Source organism: Geotrypetes seraphini, chromosome 11 (assembly GCF_902459505.1).
Source record: "Geotrypetes seraphini chromosome 11, aGeoSer1.1, whole genome shotgun sequence".
Lineage (NCBI taxonomy): Eukaryota > Metazoa > Chordata > Amphibia > Gymnophiona > Dermophiidae > Geotrypetes > Geotrypetes seraphini.
Window position 1 is genome coordinate 117,727,455 of NC_047094.1, and position 18,998 is coordinate 117,746,452.

The 18,998-nt window shown below is 42.3% G+C and overlaps 1 protein-coding gene across 1 annotated transcript in view; it reads left to right on the forward strand.

The window, feature by feature from the left end:
- LOC117368871 (protein-glutamine gamma-glutamyltransferase 5-like) overlaps positions 1-18,998 on the forward strand; it is a 143,629-nt gene that overhangs the window by 86,973 nt on the left and 37,658 nt on the right. Inside the window, exon 3 of the mRNA XM_033962615.1 lies at positions 18,043-18,213. Within this exon, the coding sequence (XP_033818506.1) occupies positions 18,043-18,213 (171 nt within the window). The remainder of the gene's footprint in view (positions 1-18,042; positions 18,214-18,998) is intronic.

Genomic DNA, 18,998 nt, shown 5'->3' on the forward strand with positions numbered 1-18,998 from the left:
TCCTTGCAAATAGTAGACGACTTGTTCAAGAAATTAGATTTTTTGCTTTTCCCGCTGTAAAGGGTTGTCGGTATAATATTTTTTAGTTGAATTTTGGCTTACCAGGCTGCTTTTTGGGATAAGAGCTTTGGTAAGTTGATTTCCAGTTCCTATTCTTATATTTAACTTCAGGAAATTATTTAAAACCTATCTTTTTAACTTTTAGAAACTTAACTGTCAAAATTCTTCCTTTTTTTTTTCTTTAGAAAACTTTTTATTATAGAATTATCATATCACTGCGTATGCGCAGTCTTCTTTACTTGTAAGTCGCAAAGAGATATGAGGTTGTAGCGGTATATAAGATTTAAAAAAAGAAAAAGCAACAAGCGCATTCACAGACCCTCATTCGATAACTGGTTGCCAAAATGTAGGTGTCAATTGCGTGTACTGCTCCCTCTAAGCCAGGGGTGTCAAAGTCCCTCCTCGAGGGCCGCAATCCAGTTGAGTTTTCAGGATTTCCCCAATGAATATGCATGAGATCTATTTGCATGCACTGCTTTCATTACGTGCAAGTAGATCTCATGCATATTCACAGGGGGAAATCCTGAAAACCCAACTAGATTGCGGCCCTTGAGGAGGGACTTTGACACCCGTGCTCTAAGCTGAGCGGGAGTCCTCCAAGCTGCATTGCTACCAGTAGGGGGTAGTGTTTCAATATGGTGATTTCAGTCACTAGGAACAGGCCAATTCCTTGGAGTCCTGCAGAGCCTGCCTACCCCCCTATTCCACCCCATCCCTACCCAGTTCAGACTCCAGCCCCACCCCATTTCACTCCCAGCTCCGCCCCTACACAGCCTCCTCTCTTCCAAAGAATTAAACTTGAGAGCTATTTATTTAAAGTTCTTTAAGCTATACTGTATATGGGTAATTGTAATAATGATGAAACTAAAGTAGATAGTCTAGAATTGCTAATCAACGCGATGGATGTGCTTAGTTTTGAGTGCAATTTAGCTTAAAATACGGCTCGATAGTTGACAAGCAAATACGCATTTTATCATCCATCATCTGCAACTGTTCTTTTTTTTTAAATTTCTAATGGAGCTGAAAATTCAAGTTTGCAAAGATGATATCCAAATGGTAACAAAGCCTTGATTGCTGTGTTGCCCAGGTTAGGATAACTGCTGCACAAAAAAATAAAAATAAAATTACTTGCCCTTAGTTTTAAAGGACCAATCACATCAAAGAATGTGCTCATAACATTGACAGACTCTTGTACCCACGACATACATGGTATCTATTCTAGTGTACTGTATACTTATGAAGGAAATTTTAAAAATAAAATAAATTCTGGAATCTCTCAGGACACACAGTTTGAGACACTGGTCTAGTGGATGGATCATTGGACTGACAACTAGGGAAATCTGGTTTAAATCCTATTGCTGCTCCTTGAGATCTTGGACAAATCACTTAACCCTCTGTTGCCACAGGTGCAAATTAATACTACTATTAATTATTTCTATAGTGCTACAAAAGTACGCAACACTATATAGAGTCACAAAGAAGATAGTCCCTGCTTGAAAGAGCTTACAATCTAAACAGACAAGACAGACAAACAGGATGTCATGGATACAGTTAAGAGGAAGGGTTAATCTGCTGGCTGGGACATCAAGCCATTGGGACATCACTGATGAGGTTGGCTCTTATTGGTGGAATGAGGCATTGTGACATCACTGATGAGGTTGGCTCTTATTGGTGGAATGAGGCATTGTGACATCACAGACTGAAACTCTTCACACTACTACTATGAATTATTTCTATAGTGCTACCAGACACAAGCAGCGCTGTACAGAGTCACAAAGACAGTCCCTGCTCCAAAGAGGTTACAATCTAAAGAGCCAAGACAAACAGGATGTCATGGATACAGTTAAAGGGGAATGGTTAATCTGCTGGCTGGATTGGAGAGCAGGACAATCAAGCCATTGTGACATCACTGATGAGGTTGACTCTTATTGGTGGAATGAGGCATTATGACATCACAATCTCAGCTCTGCTTCTCAAAGACAAACAGGATGTCATGGATACAGTTAAAGGGGAATGGTTAATCTGCTGGCTGGATTGGAGAGCAGGACAATCAAGCCATTGTGACATCACTGATGAGGTTGACTCTTATTGGTGGAATGAGGCATTATGACATCACAATCTCAGCTCTGCTTCTCAAAGACAAACAGGATGTCATGGATACAGTTAAAGGGGAACGGTTAATCAGCTGGCTGGATTGGAGAGCAGGACAATCAAGCCATTGTGACATCACTGATGAGGTTGACTCTTATTGGTGGAATGAGGCATTATGACATCACAATCTCAGCTCTGCTTCCCAAAGACAAACAGGATGTCATGGATACAGTTAAAGGGGAATGGTTAATCTGCTGGCTGGATTGGTGGACAGTAGGGAGTAGGGTTATGGATTTCAGTCAATCCTTGGGTTTCAAATTTTCTCAACTATGGAACGAACTTCCTCTTATTTTAAGGGGTCCTGGTCCTTTTCAACTTTTTCGTAAATCTTTAAAAACTATTTTATTTGCCAAACACTTTGGAAATCAGTCAAATTAATATGTTCTGACTGTTACTTTTTTTCAGTATTTTTTTTTTGTTACTGTTAAACGAGTCGAGTTCCTTTCTGGCTGAAAATCCTGTATACAAAGCTAAGTTTTAGTCTAGTTTAGTTTTAGATTGAAGGCTATATCAAAAAGGTGCCTTTAAACAAGGGAAGGGAAGGGGTTTGGCTGACAAACTCAGGTAATTTATTCCAGGCATAGGGAGCAGCTAGATGAAAGGAGCAACGTCTGGAATTGGCAGTGAAGGAGAAGGGTACAACTAAGAGCGGCTTATCTGGGGAACGGAGTTCTCTGGGAGGTGTATAAGGAGAGAGAAGCGAGGAGAGATATTGAGGGGCAGCAGAATGAACCCACTTGTAGGTCAGCCATAAGATCTTGAGCTGTATGCGATGGCAGATAGGGAGCCAGTGAAGTGACTTAAGGAGAGGGGTGACATGAGCGTAGCGAGGTTGGTAGAAGATGAGTCATGCGGTAGAGTTTTGCACAGATTGCAGGGGGGGAGAGTCAGCAGTGCGGGAGACCAGTTAGAAATAGATTGCAGTAATCTAAGCCTACCAGTTGGTTCAAAGCACTACTGCCTGCCTTATTTTGGGGGGAAAAAGGCAACATCTCACGTTTCACCTATTTGATTTGATCTGCATTGGCTGCCAGTTTCATCAAGGATCATGTTGAAGGCCTTTAAAAAGGTTGTGTGCCTAAAAATCTTTCAGACATCTTGAAATTGCATGTTCATCAACGTCATCTAAGCTCCTCTCAGCGACCGTCTTTGCAACTTCCTTTCACGGAAGCAGGTCGGCCCGACTATTATCAGAAACAGAGTCTTTTGTTACACTGGGACCCTTACTGTGGAATGCTTTCACCAAAGAAATAACCAAAACACCAACGCTGGCGTTTACGAAACCACGATAGAGGATTTTACCGCAGGCCGGCGAGGCAAATGCTTCAAAGCGCATTTAATTCTTATGAGCGTCCGCGGTCCGCGGTAAAACCCTCTACTGGGGTTTCATAAAAGGAGCCTCAAGTTCTTTATGTTTTTTTGTTTCAAGACGCATTCGATACCTAATTGCCCTTGTAAGGGCTAAACACGTGCTGACTGCCCTGTCGTTTTTTCCTTAATTGTTCTCTTTTTAAAAAAATATATATATATTCTAGCTCCTCCCCTTTTTCCATTTGTTGCTGTCCGTCATTGTCTGAATTCACCCCTATTTTATATGACGAAAGCTGCATTTTTATTATACACCGCTCAGAAGTCTGACTGCGCGCTATAAGAAATTTTAAATAAACTTGAAACTTTCATAAAACTGTTGACACTTGACTTTTCCGTAGTTCATTCAGGGGTCCTTTTATTAAGGCGCGTTAACCGATGTAGTGCGCACGAAACGCTAAGGCGCCCTTAGAATATAATGGACGCCTTAGCATCATGCGCTAAATGGGTTAGCGCGCCTTAATAAAAGGACCCCTCAATTAGGGTATTTTTTGGAGAACTGTGATATTGAATTGGATAGTGACCTCTTTTTCTGTTTTTATTCTGGGGGGGTTATGCACTCAACAATTTTTTATTGCATATTATTTATGGATTTTTGTTTTATTGTTTAATTTTGTCCTCATTTTGGATTTCATTTATTGTAAACTGTTTTTGGGGTTTTTTTAAGTATATACTTCTCCCTCCGTATTCACAGTTTTGATTATTCGCGGTTTTTAGCTTGCTGGCTCCTCCCCCCAAATGACATCAGCTTGCATAGAGAAATCGCTGATTCCAAGCGTTTACAGAGAAAATCGCCGATTCCCGGCACTTTCGTCACCGTGTTTTGCCTCTCCTTCAGGAACAGGCCAGGTCTCCCACCATGTTATTCGCGGTTTTTAGCTTGTTGGCTCCTCCCCCCAAATTACATCAGCTTGCATAGAGAAATCGCTGATTCCAAGCGTTTACAGAGGAAAATCGCTGATTCCAGCACTTTCTTCACCGTGTTTTGCCTCTCCTTCAGGAACAGGCCAGGTCTCCCACCATGTTATTCGCGGTTTTTAGCTTGTTGGCTCCTCCCCCCAAATTACATCAGCTTGCATAGAGAAATCGCTGATTCCAAGCATTTACAGAGGAAAATCGCTGATTCCCAGCACTTTCTTCACCGTGTTTTGCCTCTCCTTCAAGAACAGGCCAGGTCTCCCACCATGTTATTCGCGGTGTTTCTGTATTTGCGGTTCTATCACAGCGACTAATAATAATAACAGCTTATATACCGCTGGACTGTGAAGTTCTATGCGATTTACAATGATTAGAAAGATGCTACAAATTGAGTGGAACTTACATAATTGGAGATTAGTGGCTAACAGTTTAACAGATCAGTTGTTATGGGAGAGATTGTGCAGATCAGCTACCTAGGTACTTCAAGAACAGGTATGTTTTTAGGTGTTTCCTAAATTCACCATAGTTATTTGCATGCATAATTAGTTATTCCAGGTCTTTGCCCCATAAGGCTGCTTGATAAGAGAGAAGTGTATATTGTTTATTGGAAACTCTACTCTTCAAAGTAATTCACGGTACTGCACCTTCCTATCTTAACAATCGCCTAAATCGTAACCTTCCACCCCGAACAAGAAGAACTCTGACCCCATTCTCCTACCCACCACTCAAAGGCACTCATCGCAAAAAGCTATATGATAACCTCCTAGCGACGCAAGCAGCAAAACTTGAACCCTCCATCTCCAAATTGTTAACCACAACATCTGACCTCAAAGCATTCCGAAAAGAAATCAAAACACTTCTATTCAAAAAGTATATTCAATCTACTTAATCCCCCCCCCTCTTCCTATCCCCTCTATATTTTTTCCAATGTATAGCCCACATCTTCAAAGTCCCAAAAAGTACCGGAAACCCAAGTAATCATCCAGAATCCTAATATCTCCTACCTGAAACCAGCTATCTACCAATGTAAGGAAGCCGGATATTTGTCTATGTGTAACGTAACCTGAAATTTTGGTTCATAGACAACAGCGCGAAAGACAAAGGCGCGCCCAGACAATTGAGCGCAGCGCGGAGGCGCGCGCCGCTCAAAATTACTGTTTTTAGGGGCTTCGACGGGGGGTTTTGTTGGGGAACCCCCCCACTTTACTTAATAGTCATCGTGCCGGCGTTACAGGGGGTTTGGGGGGTTGTAACCCTCCACATTTTACTGTAAACTTAACTTTTTCCCTAAAAACAGGCATTTGAGCTATTTTTGGGAATGCAATGGAAGTGTGACTTTAGTTTTGGAGAGAAGATTGGCCATATCTGGCGTTGTAATCTTGACATTACGGGTCCTGGTATGAGTGTCGCTTTCCTGGTTTGTGGGGTGATGGGTATAATAGGGAGCTTGATCGTCTATCGAGATGGGAGAGGTGGTTTGAGTCTTGTTTGGTTTGGTTTCTATTGGCCATAGCCTTCACCAAGACAGTGAAAAAAATAAAGTTTTGCAAGAGGAAATTTGCGTGCGTCTGGAAGCGCTATAGAAATTTTGTATTGCCATCGAGGGGCCTGAGTCTGCTACTTCGTCCCGAGTTTGATCTGTGATCTCTAGACGATTTACTCCAGGCTCTGCGCTCTTTTGGTCCGTTGTATGGCTGAGGTGTGTGTGGCTGGTGCGCTTGGGGGGTTTGATTGGAGTATGGCTGGTGAGATTGGTATGATATGGTGTTTTCTTGGATTGTATGTGTTGGAAGAATGATTGACGTGTTTGGGAAGTAGAGTCCATTTATCTTCAAATGTTAAGCAGCCTTGCTTTGTTTCCCGAGGAGGTTTCCTCATCGACTTGGGTTAGTACCTATGCGGGAAAGGACGACTTCATGTCCATATCAGCTTGGATATTGCTTGTTTGTTTGTACTGTTCCTGCACCACTTATTCTTGTAGGGGTTCCTGTATTGGGCCTTTTCATAGTTGAGCGTTACCGCTGTCCTCCTAGGAATGTTTATTTTGCTGTTCTTTGTTCTTTCATACTATTATACTGTTATGTTATGACTTATCATTCTTTGTTATGGTGTTGGCTGCTTTTCGAATAAAAATTATTTTAAAAAAAAAGAAATAATTAATAGCAGTAGCACAGAAAGAGGACTTTTCTATAGGGCACAACCAAATATCTCTATCCTACCCGGAACATCTTTATGCAATGTATATAAACACTGTTCCAGGCAGACTATCTAGCTATTTATGGAACTCAAAAATTCTGTAGAACTGAAGTCATTGTGAGTCAAACCAGTTAGTGTAATGGTCAGGCTCCAGTAATGAAAGGATGAACGTGACGGAGGCTCCACCCATCTGTTTATGGTAATGACAAATAAAAGGAAAGACTGGAATCTTTAAGCAAGGGTTAATAGGTTCCTAAATATTCATTCAGGAGCAGTAACATCTTCAGAGTACAAGGAGACCAAGATCCCATGGCAAGTGGTGAGTAAATATATCTGTACTTGGAACGATTTTAAAGATGGAATCACAACATCTTGCCCCCCTCCTCAATGGGCTTCACTAGGAACATCTACCCCCAAAAATCAAAAGGCAGAAAAGGTTTACAGCGAGCAGAATTCTCAATGGCAATATTTATTCTACAGAAAACCGGGCTCTTACTGAACCAACCATAAGAATTATGGAAATATGCATCGCTGGCTCAAGTAAAAATTGAAAAAGACATTCCCTCTTTTAAGAAATCTTTGAAAACATTTCTTTTTAAACAGATTTTTAATACATAAAATTTTTTTTAAATATAATAATTTTTCGTTTCAAGAATTTACTTCCTCCCCAATGTTTTACCCTTAAATGTGTTTCTTATTATAAGATATGTAACTTTAACCTCCCTTCCCTTCCAATTGTTGTTGGTCTTGTCTAATATCTAGTGTTTATATATTTATTGTATGTTTTTTATCTTAACTAATTGTATTTTTATGTACATCGCTTTGTATAAAGATATAGCGATTCATCAAATATTTAATAAACCTTGAAACCTTGTAAAGATTTTAAAATTGATAGAAACATTCCAAAGAAAGCTTGCTTCCCAATTAGTAAACTAGGGATTTCTTAAAGGAGTGTAATAAATGCCTGCTTTAAAACAGAAGACAACCCAAAGCATAATTCTAGTTCAACTTGAAAGGGTCTTGGTGAATTCTTATTGACTTGAGCAAGCTCCGGAGTGTCACATTTGTCAGCAGATAATCCGGAACCGCATGTCTGTATAAACAAAGAAAATTTTGCATTTGTGCTAAGATGCTGATAAATGTTCTATTTTGGCTCGGCACTCCCACCCCAGGGGCAATCTCTACTTTACGTAGATGCATAATGGGAGCATCCACTTAATTGTTTGCATACAATTAAGAAAAATGATATCATTCTTGCAAAGGATATAATATAGAAACAGGCTTACTTGTTTGGCCAGAAAAGTGTTTTAATTGAGAATTCTAAAGTTTGATTTTGGTAACTGAAATGATCTAAGTTCACCTGGCATATATTTATAATGCCTGTGGGTTTTTTTAAGTCAGTCGGTGTAACAAAGCAGATGAAAATATCGTCCACACTTGTCAGTCTTGTGTTTCGGCAACCGTTTCTGGCCAACGTACATCCGGCTCATTGAGGTCCAACAGATCCTGTACAGATCAAATTTTCACACTGTCCAAATTGCTAGAAAGGTTATTGTGTATAAAAATCACAGTAGTTAGAAGTGCTGTAGATTTTGAAAAAAATAACTGAATAGAAATTACCCAAAGCTTTACACCAGTGTCTCGCAAATAATAATAATAATAACAGTTTCTATACCGCAGGACCGTGAAGTTCTATGCCGTTTACAATGATTAAAAGATGCTACAAATTGAGTAGAATTAACAAAATTAAAAGCTAGTGATTAACAGCTCTAGAGATCAGATATTGTGGACTAAGATTGTACGGGTCAGTTGCCTAAATACTTCAGGAACAGATGTGTTTTTAAATTCCCCATAAGTAGTAGACGTAAGCAATTGTTCCAGATCTTTACCCCATAATGCTGCCTGATGTGAGAAAAGATGTTGATGATATCTTTTAAATTTACATCCTCTAACCGTTAGGGAAACAAAATTCAAGTGTGTGCTGTGGCGAGATGCTGGTGAGGCGGAGAGGTGTGGACGCAGGCCGACTGCTTACAGGATGTGCCTCGCCTCCTCTGGGCAACTCTCTTCCTCTGGGCACCCCCCCCCCCCCCATCCCCAGCAGCGTAATAATAGCAGGCTCAGGGCTCTGTCTGGAGGGCCTCCACGCATGCACAGATGTCGATGTGATGATGTCATGCCAGCACGTGATGTCATCACGTTGACATCTGCGCATTTCCAGATGCCCTCTAGCCTTGGCCCGGGTTTAGGGTGCCGCGGCTTCAAAAGGTTTGCGAGACGCTGTTTTACCCGGATGATCTGTGTCTGGTAAACTCTGACAAGTCATTCAACTAAGGTTTGTGACTTTCGTATTAGTTTTGATTTTTCCGGTCCTGAATATTTGCTTTTCATTTTCATCTTTAGATATTTTATAAAGGCAATACATGCTTAGATGTGCCTTTATAAAATAGCCCTCACACAAAATTACACCCGTGCCAAGGCATGTTCTAGTGAGAATCAATAATGTTATGTGTGTTTTATGAATATGGGCTTAGCCCCCCCACCCCACTCATTCCCCACCGACTCTTCCCCCCAGAATGCCTATGCATATCCTCTGTAATAAAACCCTAAGCGCGCATGCGTGATTCCTGTCACCGTGCTGTGTCCGTCCGTGCCGAATTCGATTTCCGGCTTGTGGGGCGGCTTGCGACAGCGATTTCAGCGGCGGTTTGACTCCTGCGCTGCCGGGATGCCTCTTTTCACCCCCGACTAGCTAACGCAGCAGCCGCAGGGCATTTGCTAGGCTGGCCCACTTCGACAATGGGAGGTGGGCAGGCCTAGCAAAAGTCTCGAGGCTGCCTGGGCTAGCGGATGCAGGGGGAGCAGGGAAATGAGAAGGCCTACTTCTGGACAGGGGGATCAAGTAAGAGGTGCTGCTGGACAGGGAGGGGGGTAAAAGGAAGGGAGAAGGTCTACTGCTAGACAAGGGGATCAGGGAAGAGGTGCTGTTGGACGGGGGGGGAGTAAAAAGAAGGGCGAAGGCCTACTGCAGGACAGGGGGAGCAGGAAAGAGGTGCTGCTGGACAGGGGGGGTAAAAGGAAGGGAGAAGGCCTACTACTAGACAGGGGATCAGGGAAGAGGTGCTGCTGGACAGGGTGGGAGTAAAAGGAAGGGAGAAGGCCTACTACTGGACAGGGGGAGCAGGGAAGAGGTGCAGCTGGACAGTGGGGGGGGTTAAAAGGAAGGGAGAAGGCCTACTGCTGGACAGGGGGAGCAGGGAAGAGGTGCTGCTGGACAGGGGGGGTAAAAGGAAGGGAGAAGATCTACTGCTGGACAGGGGGAGCAGGGAAGAGGTGCTGCAGGACAGGGGGGGTAAAAGGAAGGGAGAAGGGCTGCTTCTAGACAGGGGGAGCAGGGATTAGGGGCTGCTGGACAGGGGGGGAGTAAAAGGAAGGGAGAAGGCCTACTGCTGGACAGGGGGAGCAGGGAAGAGGTGCTGCTGGACAGGGGGGTAAAAGGAAGGGAGAAGGGCTACTGCTGGACAGGGGGAGCAGGCAAGGGGTGGTGATGGACAGCCGAGGAAAGAGAGAGAAAGAAAGAAAGAAAGAAAGGTACACACATCTATTCTAGCACCCATTAATGTAACGGGCTTAAAGACTAGTATCATATAAAAGAGTTAATTCTATAAGTGGTAACTAGATATAGGTGCCATTTAGATGCACCAAAGAAACCATTAAGGGGGAACTTCATCAATGGACACTAAACGCTAAAGACACCCAGCATATTCCTATGGGCGTCTTCAACATTTAGAGCATGCTAATGCGGTGGTGCCCATTGACGAATTCCCCCTAAGTGATAGAGAGGCACCTATGTACACTTGGTGCTAATCTGATTCTAGGAACGGCACTCTAAGTTAGGTGGTAGTATGCATCCTATTGCCGCCTGACTTAATTGTTTTAATTGGTGATAAATGACGCAGTAATCGACCGCATCATTTAAAAACAATTTTTAAAAATGGAGGTGCTTAAGGGTGCCTCCAAAATGACCGCCAATCTCCCATCTACAGAGGTGCTTTATAACACCTAATGCCATTGTAGGCGTGGCTAACGCTGGAAGTGGCATTAGGCGTCGTAAAGTGCCTCTGTAGCCATGATTCGTGTGAAAGGCAGGCACCAGAAATGTAGGCCTCTAAAACCCTGGCCTACATTTCTGGCCCCTACCTTTCACGAAGCCGCGATTCTAGAAATGGTGCCGTTGCGTGATTGGCACACAATCGGCAGCCATTTTTTTTAGGTGGACGATGAAGGTGCTCTTTATAGAATGTGGCTCATAGTGCCTAACTGCAAGGAGACATGCATTCATACCGGTCAATATTCAGCCGGTGGTGGTCAGCGTTTTTATGTCCGCCACCTGTTATATACACGGCACCAGCATTGAATATCCAGTTCTAGGTTGGCCTCTAAAGCTTATGCGTTCAAGTGCAACATTCGACTCTTGACCGCATAAGTTGAATCGCTTAAAGACAAGACTACTATAGATGCAGCCCAGTTTAAGTGGTTATCTTATGTGGTCAAGGCCTGATTATCAGCCCTCAGCTGCATAAGTGCCATCTCCATCCCCAGAACATCCAGAAGTTGGTCAGCTTCACCACAGACACTAACCGTAAATATTCAGTGGCGTTAACCAGTTATAGTGCTGTTGAATATTGGAAGTTGGCCACAGACAAGCGATTTGAACAGGCAGGAGCCTTTCCTGCCAAATGACCCAGAGACAGATTTTGTCCCCATCCCCGCAGTTAACCGCGGGAAACAATCCTCGTATCATTCTTTAAGGAGAGAGGGAAGAATCAGAGTATGAATGGACACAGCCACTGACCCTCAAGCCTTGCATTGATGAATGCCGGTGTAGAAGGACACGAGATGGTTTCCTGTGGTTATCCTCTGGGACAGAGACGGGGACTAATTCTGTCCCCATGTCATTCTCTACACCCGCTTTGATCATTTTGAGCATTTGTTCACCTTGACGCTTCAACTTACACCTGCCATTGGCATGGCATAAGAGGATACACTGAAACATTGATGCGCCAAGATGTCGGTATAGAATTGAGGCACCACCTATTTTCCCTGCATTTATGTGTATCATAGTAACATAGTAGATGTTGGCAGATAAAGACCCGAATGGTCCATCTAGTCTGCCCAACCTGATTCAATTTAAAAATTTGTGGGGGGGGGTTTCTTCTTCTCCTTAGCTATTTCTGGGCAAGAAGCCAAAGCTCTGCCCGGTCCTGTGCTTAGGTTCCAACTACTGACGTCTCCGTCAAAGTTCACTCCAGACCAGGGATCTCAAAGTCCCTCCTCGAGGGCCGCAATCCAGTCGGGTTTCAGGATTTCCCCAATGAATATGCATTGAAAGCAGTGCATGCACATAGATCTCATGCATATTCATTGGGGAAATCCTGAAGACCCGACTGGATTCGGCCCTCAAGCAGGGACTTTGGGGACCCCTGTTCTACAGGTACATACCCTAAGACAGGGGTAGGCAATTCCGGTCCTCAAGAGCCGGAGCCAGGTCAGGTTTTCAGGATTTCCCCAATGAATATGCATTGAAAGCAGTGCATGCCCATAGATCTCATGCATATTCATTGGGGAAATCCTGAAAACCCGACTGGATTGTGGCCCTCAAGGAGGGACTTTGGGGACCCCTGTTCTACAGGTACATACCCTAAGACAGGGGTAGGCAATTCCGGTCCTCAAGAGCCGGAGCCAGGTCAGGTTTTCAGGATTTCCCCAATGAATATGCATTGAAAGCAGTGCATGCACATAGATCTCATGCATATTCATTGGGGAAATCATGAAAACCCGACTGGATTGCGGCCCTCAAGGAGGGACTTTGAGACCCTTGCTCTAGGCCATCTACACTCTCCCAGCCATTGAAGCCCTCCTCAGCCCATCCTCCCCCAAACGGCCATCTACAGAAACATGCAAGTCTGCCCAATGCTGGCCTTAGTTCTTCAATATTTACTATTCTTTTCTGATTCTAGATCCTCTGTGTTCATCCCACACTTTTTTGTATGCATCTGCTGGAGAATTTTATAAGCACACGACGCAATGATATGTTCTCCGTGAAAGCCCCTACATTGTGGAATTCTCTTCCAAATTTTATTAAAAATGAAACTGATCTTGTCTCTTTTAAGAAAATTTTAAAGACATACTTATTTCAAGACGCATTTGATGCATGAAAACTAATATTTCAGGTTTCTATATTCTTCTCTTCTTATTAAAACCCGGTTTCTACCAGGTTTCTATATTCTTTTCTTTTTATTAAAACCCGTTACTACCCAATGTATTTTCCCATTGATGTTAAATTCTAAATATAAAAATTGTAACTTTCCCCTTCCTCCCCAACCTCTCATGTCTGTCCAATGTTATTTGTCTTTTGTTTAAAATTTTTTTTGTTACTCTAAATGTATTACCACATTCTGATGGTTTTTAAATTGTACATCGCTTAGATATTGTTATAAGCGATTCATCAAATGAACATTAAACTTGAAACTTGAAACTTGACTGTGTAAAACCTGGTTCTACTTGATGAAGTTATTTCTCAAAATGAGCCCCAAAGGGAGCAATTTTCAGACTCTTGGTCTGCCAGTTCTTTTTACACGTGGGCTTTGCATCAGTTTTCAAAACTTTACTTTGGATCTTTCTGCAGGTACTTCTTATTAGACAAATTTTTCCCCGTCCCCTTAGGAAACTGAATTTCCCCGTACCGTCCCTGCGAGTTTTGTCGCTGTCCCTGCCCCATTCCTGTAATCTCTGCCCTACTGCAGAAGCCTCGAACACTTATGATTTTAAAGGGATTGGGACTTAAATACCGTCATTTTGTAGATTTGCAATCACACTCACATATAGATACTTCAAGCATTTTCCCTATCTGTCCCGGTGGGTTCACGGTCTATCTAATGTACCTGGGACAGTGGAGGATTAACTGACTTGCCCAGGGTGACAGGGAGCAGTGCGGGGTTTGAACCCACAACCTCAGGGGGTGGAGGCTGTGGCTCTAACTACCGCGTCACACTCTCCTCACATTCAAAGTTGAGAGCCGGTCAGCACTCAGCGCTATTCTGCCAATCATGTTGCGTGCCGAATTCAGCCCCCAACTTTTAGCACCATTTATAGAATCTGGCCCTTTATTTCTGGCCCCACCCACACCACGCCCAGGAACGTTTCCCTTCCGTGCCACTAAACATATCCACAGCCTTACTTTTAGCCGGTTTGAGGGAGGGTGATTTTAAGGCGGTCAACGGACATGTGCAGTGGGCTGTAAGAGCTGCCCTCACAATGTGAGAATACGTTTTTCTTGGATACCTGTAGATACCTTTAACGTGGCTTAAAAAAACAAGACTATGGAATCATCTGCTGAGCATTTAAAACATGGATTTAAAAACATGTCAGCTATTTAAGAATGGAATGTGTATTAGCAGTCACCTTGTTAGTATAATGAAAGTGTTTGTCACTAGCAGAATGTCTTTGGGAACTGTGGTGATGCTATTCACACACACCTGGAATGTTGTTCAGTCAACCACATGGCTCTATGGCTCAGTCAAACCCATGGAATTATCCTATTATAAAAGCCTTCCAGCAAGCTACCTGAATTTTAAACACAATTTTTTTTTCCCCCATCTTCAGTGGGATTTCTGACATGCTTGTGCAAATCCCTTCGTTTCTTAGAAAATTGAAGGCGGATAAACACCATCCGGCCAGCCCAGTTTGCCCATCCATGCTCTCTGCTATCGCTTCCTCTCCCTTACAGATCCAACGTACCTGTTGCAAGCTTTCATGAATTTCAGTTACAGTCTTGGTGTCAACCTATACAAAAGCGTCGTTAATGCCAGATAATACCTAATTTACCAGTTCCGTTGCTTGCCTATGCTGCACAATCACTATGTTCTAGGTGGTTCACAATGATTAACATACGTTAAAAAAATACAAACAAAATAATTAATACAATAAAATCATTTGTTTACTGTTTCCAAAAATACTAGGACTAGGGGGCGTGCGATTAAGCTAAGTAGTAGATTTAAAACAAAACGGAGAAAATATTTCTTCACACAACCTGCAATTAAACTCTGGAATTCGTTGCCGGAGAATGTGGTGAAATCAATTAGCTTTGCAGGGTTTAAAAAAAGGTTTGAATAATTTCCTAAAAGAGAAATCTATAGGCCATTATTGAGATGGCCTGGGGAAAATCCACTGCTTATTCCTAGGATAAGCAGCATAAAATCTGTTTTACTACACTTGGAATCTAGCTAGATACTTGGGACCTGGGTTGGCCACTGTTGGAAACAGGAAACTGGGCTTGAAGGACCTGTATGGCAATTATTATGTTCTTATGTTCTTAAAATGACATAAAACAACATAAAAACACCTGAATCTGAGTCATTATTACACAATCTCATTTCAACTTTAATCCAGTGTGGACACTTTCTGCAGAATGTGACAATTGAATTACGTCCTGTCTCATATTTTAACATAAGAACATAAGAAGTTGCCTCCGCTGGGTCAGACCAGAGGTCCATCCCGCCCAGCGGTCCGCTCCCGCGGCGGCCCATCAGGCCTATCACCTGTGCAGTGGTCCCTGACTCTTCCTATAACCTACTTCAACTCCTATCTGTACCCCTCAATCCCCTTTTCCTCTAGGAACCTATCCAAACCTTCTTTGAAGCCCTGTAGCGTTCTCTGGCTTATCACGGCCTCCGGGGAAGCGCGTACCATGTGTCCACCACCCTCTGGGTAAAAAAGAACTTCCTAGCGTTTGTTCTAAACCTGTCCCCTTTTAATTTCTCTGAGTGCCCCCTTGTACTTGTGGTTCCCCACAGTGTGAAGAACCTGTCCCTGTCTACCTTCTCTATGCCCTTCAGGATTTTGGAGGTTTCTATCATGTCTCCTCTAAGTCTCCGCTTTTCCAGGGAGAATAGCCCCAGCTTTTTCAACCTGTCAGCATATGAGAAGTTTTCCATACCCTTTATCAGTTTAGTCGCTCTTCTCTGGACTCCCTCAAGTACTGCCATGTCCTTCTTGAGGTACGGCGACCAGTACTGGACACAGTACTCCAGATGCCAATGCCTGTGTAAACAAAAATGTCTTGAACTCTTTCTTAAATCTACTCACATTTTCTAGTATTCTCAGTTTAAGAGGCAGCGAATTCCATAGTCATGGGCCCAGATCATAAAAGATGGAATTGCAATTGTGATCTAAGCGCATTAGATCCATTAGGGGGAACCTGTAATAACATTACATAAGAACATAAGAGAAGCCTTACTGGGTCGGACCTGCCATCTAGCCCAATATCCCATCTTCAAGGAGGCCAATCCAAGTCACAAGTACTTGGCCAAAACCAAAATATTAGCAGCATTCTGGAACCTCAAAGAGTATCAAGATTCCATGCAGAATCTCAAAGATTCTGGAACCCCCCACATAGAAGAAGCATTCCGTGCCACCGATCCAGTGGCTTCTCCCATGTGTGTCTCAACAGCAGTTTATGGACTTTTCCTCCAGGAACTTATCCAAACCTTTTTTTAAAACCAGCTAAATGAACTGCTCTTACCACATCCCCTGGCAACGCATTCCAGAGCTTAACTATTCTCTGAGTGAAAAAATATTTCCTCCTATTGGTTATAAACGTTTTACTCTGTAACTTCGAGTGTCCCCCAAGTCTTTGTAAATCTTGACGCAGTAAAAAAAAAAAAAAATCGATCCACTTGGACCCTTTCTACACCACTCGGGATTTTGTAGACTTCAATCATTCTATTAGGAGATAATATTCATGTAATTAGGGGCAATATGAACTGATTCTTCTTGTGTCACTACTTTAAATACCAAATATAGGATCTTATATCTTATTTATATGCCACATGCATCCAGTGAAATGCTTTCACAGCAGGAGTAATGTGTTCAAACTGATTAAAGCCTGGCCATAGAATTCTGGGCAACTTGCAACACCTGTAAATGATATTTAGAAGTTCCCATTATGAGGCTGTTAAAATAATCAAAATGAGGCCTAGTCACACTTTGTACTTTCAGTTGTAAAGTTCTTTTTGTTCAATAGCCCTTTTCAATTTTGTACTCTCCTGAACTGAAAGAGTAGATCTTTAACCACCTGCTATTTCATATCAATATATCAAAAGTCCTCACTACTCAAAGTAAATTTAAAAAATAAAAATTTTATGGACCTTCGTGGCTACCCTCAGAAGAATTTCATTTATCCAAACAGCTTCGGTACGCCAATTTCTTCATAAGTCATAAGAACATAAGAATTTGCCGCTGGTGGGTCAGACCAGTGGTCCATCGCGCCCAGCAGTCCACACCCGCGGCGGCCCCCCAGGTCAAAGGCCAGTGCCCTAACCGCGACCAGCCCTACCTGCGTTCATTCTGGTTCAGTAGAAACATGGCCAACCTTGTCTTAAATCCTTGGAGGGTGTTTTCCCCTATAACAGATTCTGGAAGAGCATTCCAGTTCTCTACCACTCTCTAGGTAAAAAAGAACTTCCTTACGTTTGTACGGAATCTATTCCCTTTTAACTTTAGAGAGTGCCCTCTCGTTCTCTCTACCTTGGAGAGGGTGAACAACCTGTCTTTATCTACTAAGTCTATTCCCTTCATTATCTTGAATGTTTCGATCATGTCCCCTCTCAGTCTCCTCTTTTCAAGGGAGAATAGGCCCAAGTTCTCTAATCTCTCACTGTATGGCAACTCCTCCAACCCCTTAACCATTTTAGTCACTCTTTAAATATTTCCGTCTAATTAGAGGGGTTCTGAAATGACATCATGTTTCGCCAAAACATTGTTTCAATGTCCCCCTTCAGATTAATTGCTTTGAAAAGTGAAGACGTTGAGATGACCAGCTATGTTTAGGCAAAATGTAATATCATGTCAGAACCCCCCTAGCTAGATGTAAATATTTAAAGATGAGTATGATTTTCTAAATAATGAAATTTGAGTGTTGCAAATAATAAGGACTTGGCATATCGAAGCTCAGTTTGGATAATAAAATTCCTCTGAGGATAGCCTCCGAGGTCCATAAAAATTATTATTTTTTTTTTTTTTTACTTTGAGTAGTGATGACTTTTGATATATTGAAATGATACATTTACCATCACTACTATAAAGAGTTTGACAAGCTACTAGTGGGCCGAAGAGTTGTATATGTTCTTGATATTTCATAGACAGAGAAGAGTCGAAAACTATCTCTAAAATGTGTGGAAAAGTTTACAGAATAAGAAGGATAATGCCTGAAGAATTGTAGGAATATTAAAAACATGTGTTGATCTAAGAGTCTTGCGTCATCCGAATTTGCTATATTTTCCTTGACAGGACGGGATCTCCAATTTGTCGACTTTCAGATACAGCAAAATGGCAGGGAACATCAGACAGATGCATATCGAAATAAGAAGCTGATCATAAGAAGAGGAAAACCTTTCAGAATGACACTATCTATGGCCCGTGGAGTCTATGTAGATCAGTTGACTTTCACTGCACAGACAGGTGATTCATTTATGTATTTATTTGAAACATATTTCTATCCCTCCAATCACATAAGATGAAAGAGGGTAACAGAAAACATAAGGAACAATTTAATGCACATATTGAAGGTAATTCTACAAAATAGGCGCCCAAGAGATAGGAGGTACATGAGTGCCTGTTCAAGTTAGATTGTAAGCTCTTCCGAGCAGGGACCATCTATTAAATATCAAAATGTTCAGTGCTATACAAGTAATAAGTAGCAATAGTAGAGCATATCTGATTAGAATGTGATCAAATATGTTCCTTAGTTATCTACAATAGCACATAGTTTACAGGTGGTACCCAAAAAGATGGTGCTTAGCGCGATTCTATACTGTAAAATGCCTCTGAAGTTACTGTATGCTCAGTTTATAGAATCACGCTTAGTGTCCTTACATGTGACTAACATTTAGGCCAATGGAAACCAGACTTAAATGACTGCACCTAAGCTGTGTGTGGATTGGGCATATTTTATAAAGGTCCACCCATGCTCCTCCCCCTAGCCACACCCCCTTTTGAGATTCACGTTCTAGAATTTACATGCACCACTTTATAGAAATATGCTTAGAAAGTTGTGCTCACAAATTCTGATTAGTACCAAATATTACTCGTTATCTGCCAATTATTGGAGCTGATTAGCTTGTTAAACAATTAATTTGCATGTGCACATGCAACTTTGGTAGCCCGATACAGAATCAGGCCCTTACACTCTTTCGACCTATTCTACGTGTATAGTGCGCCAAAAGTTAGGAAACAATTTAGGGTCT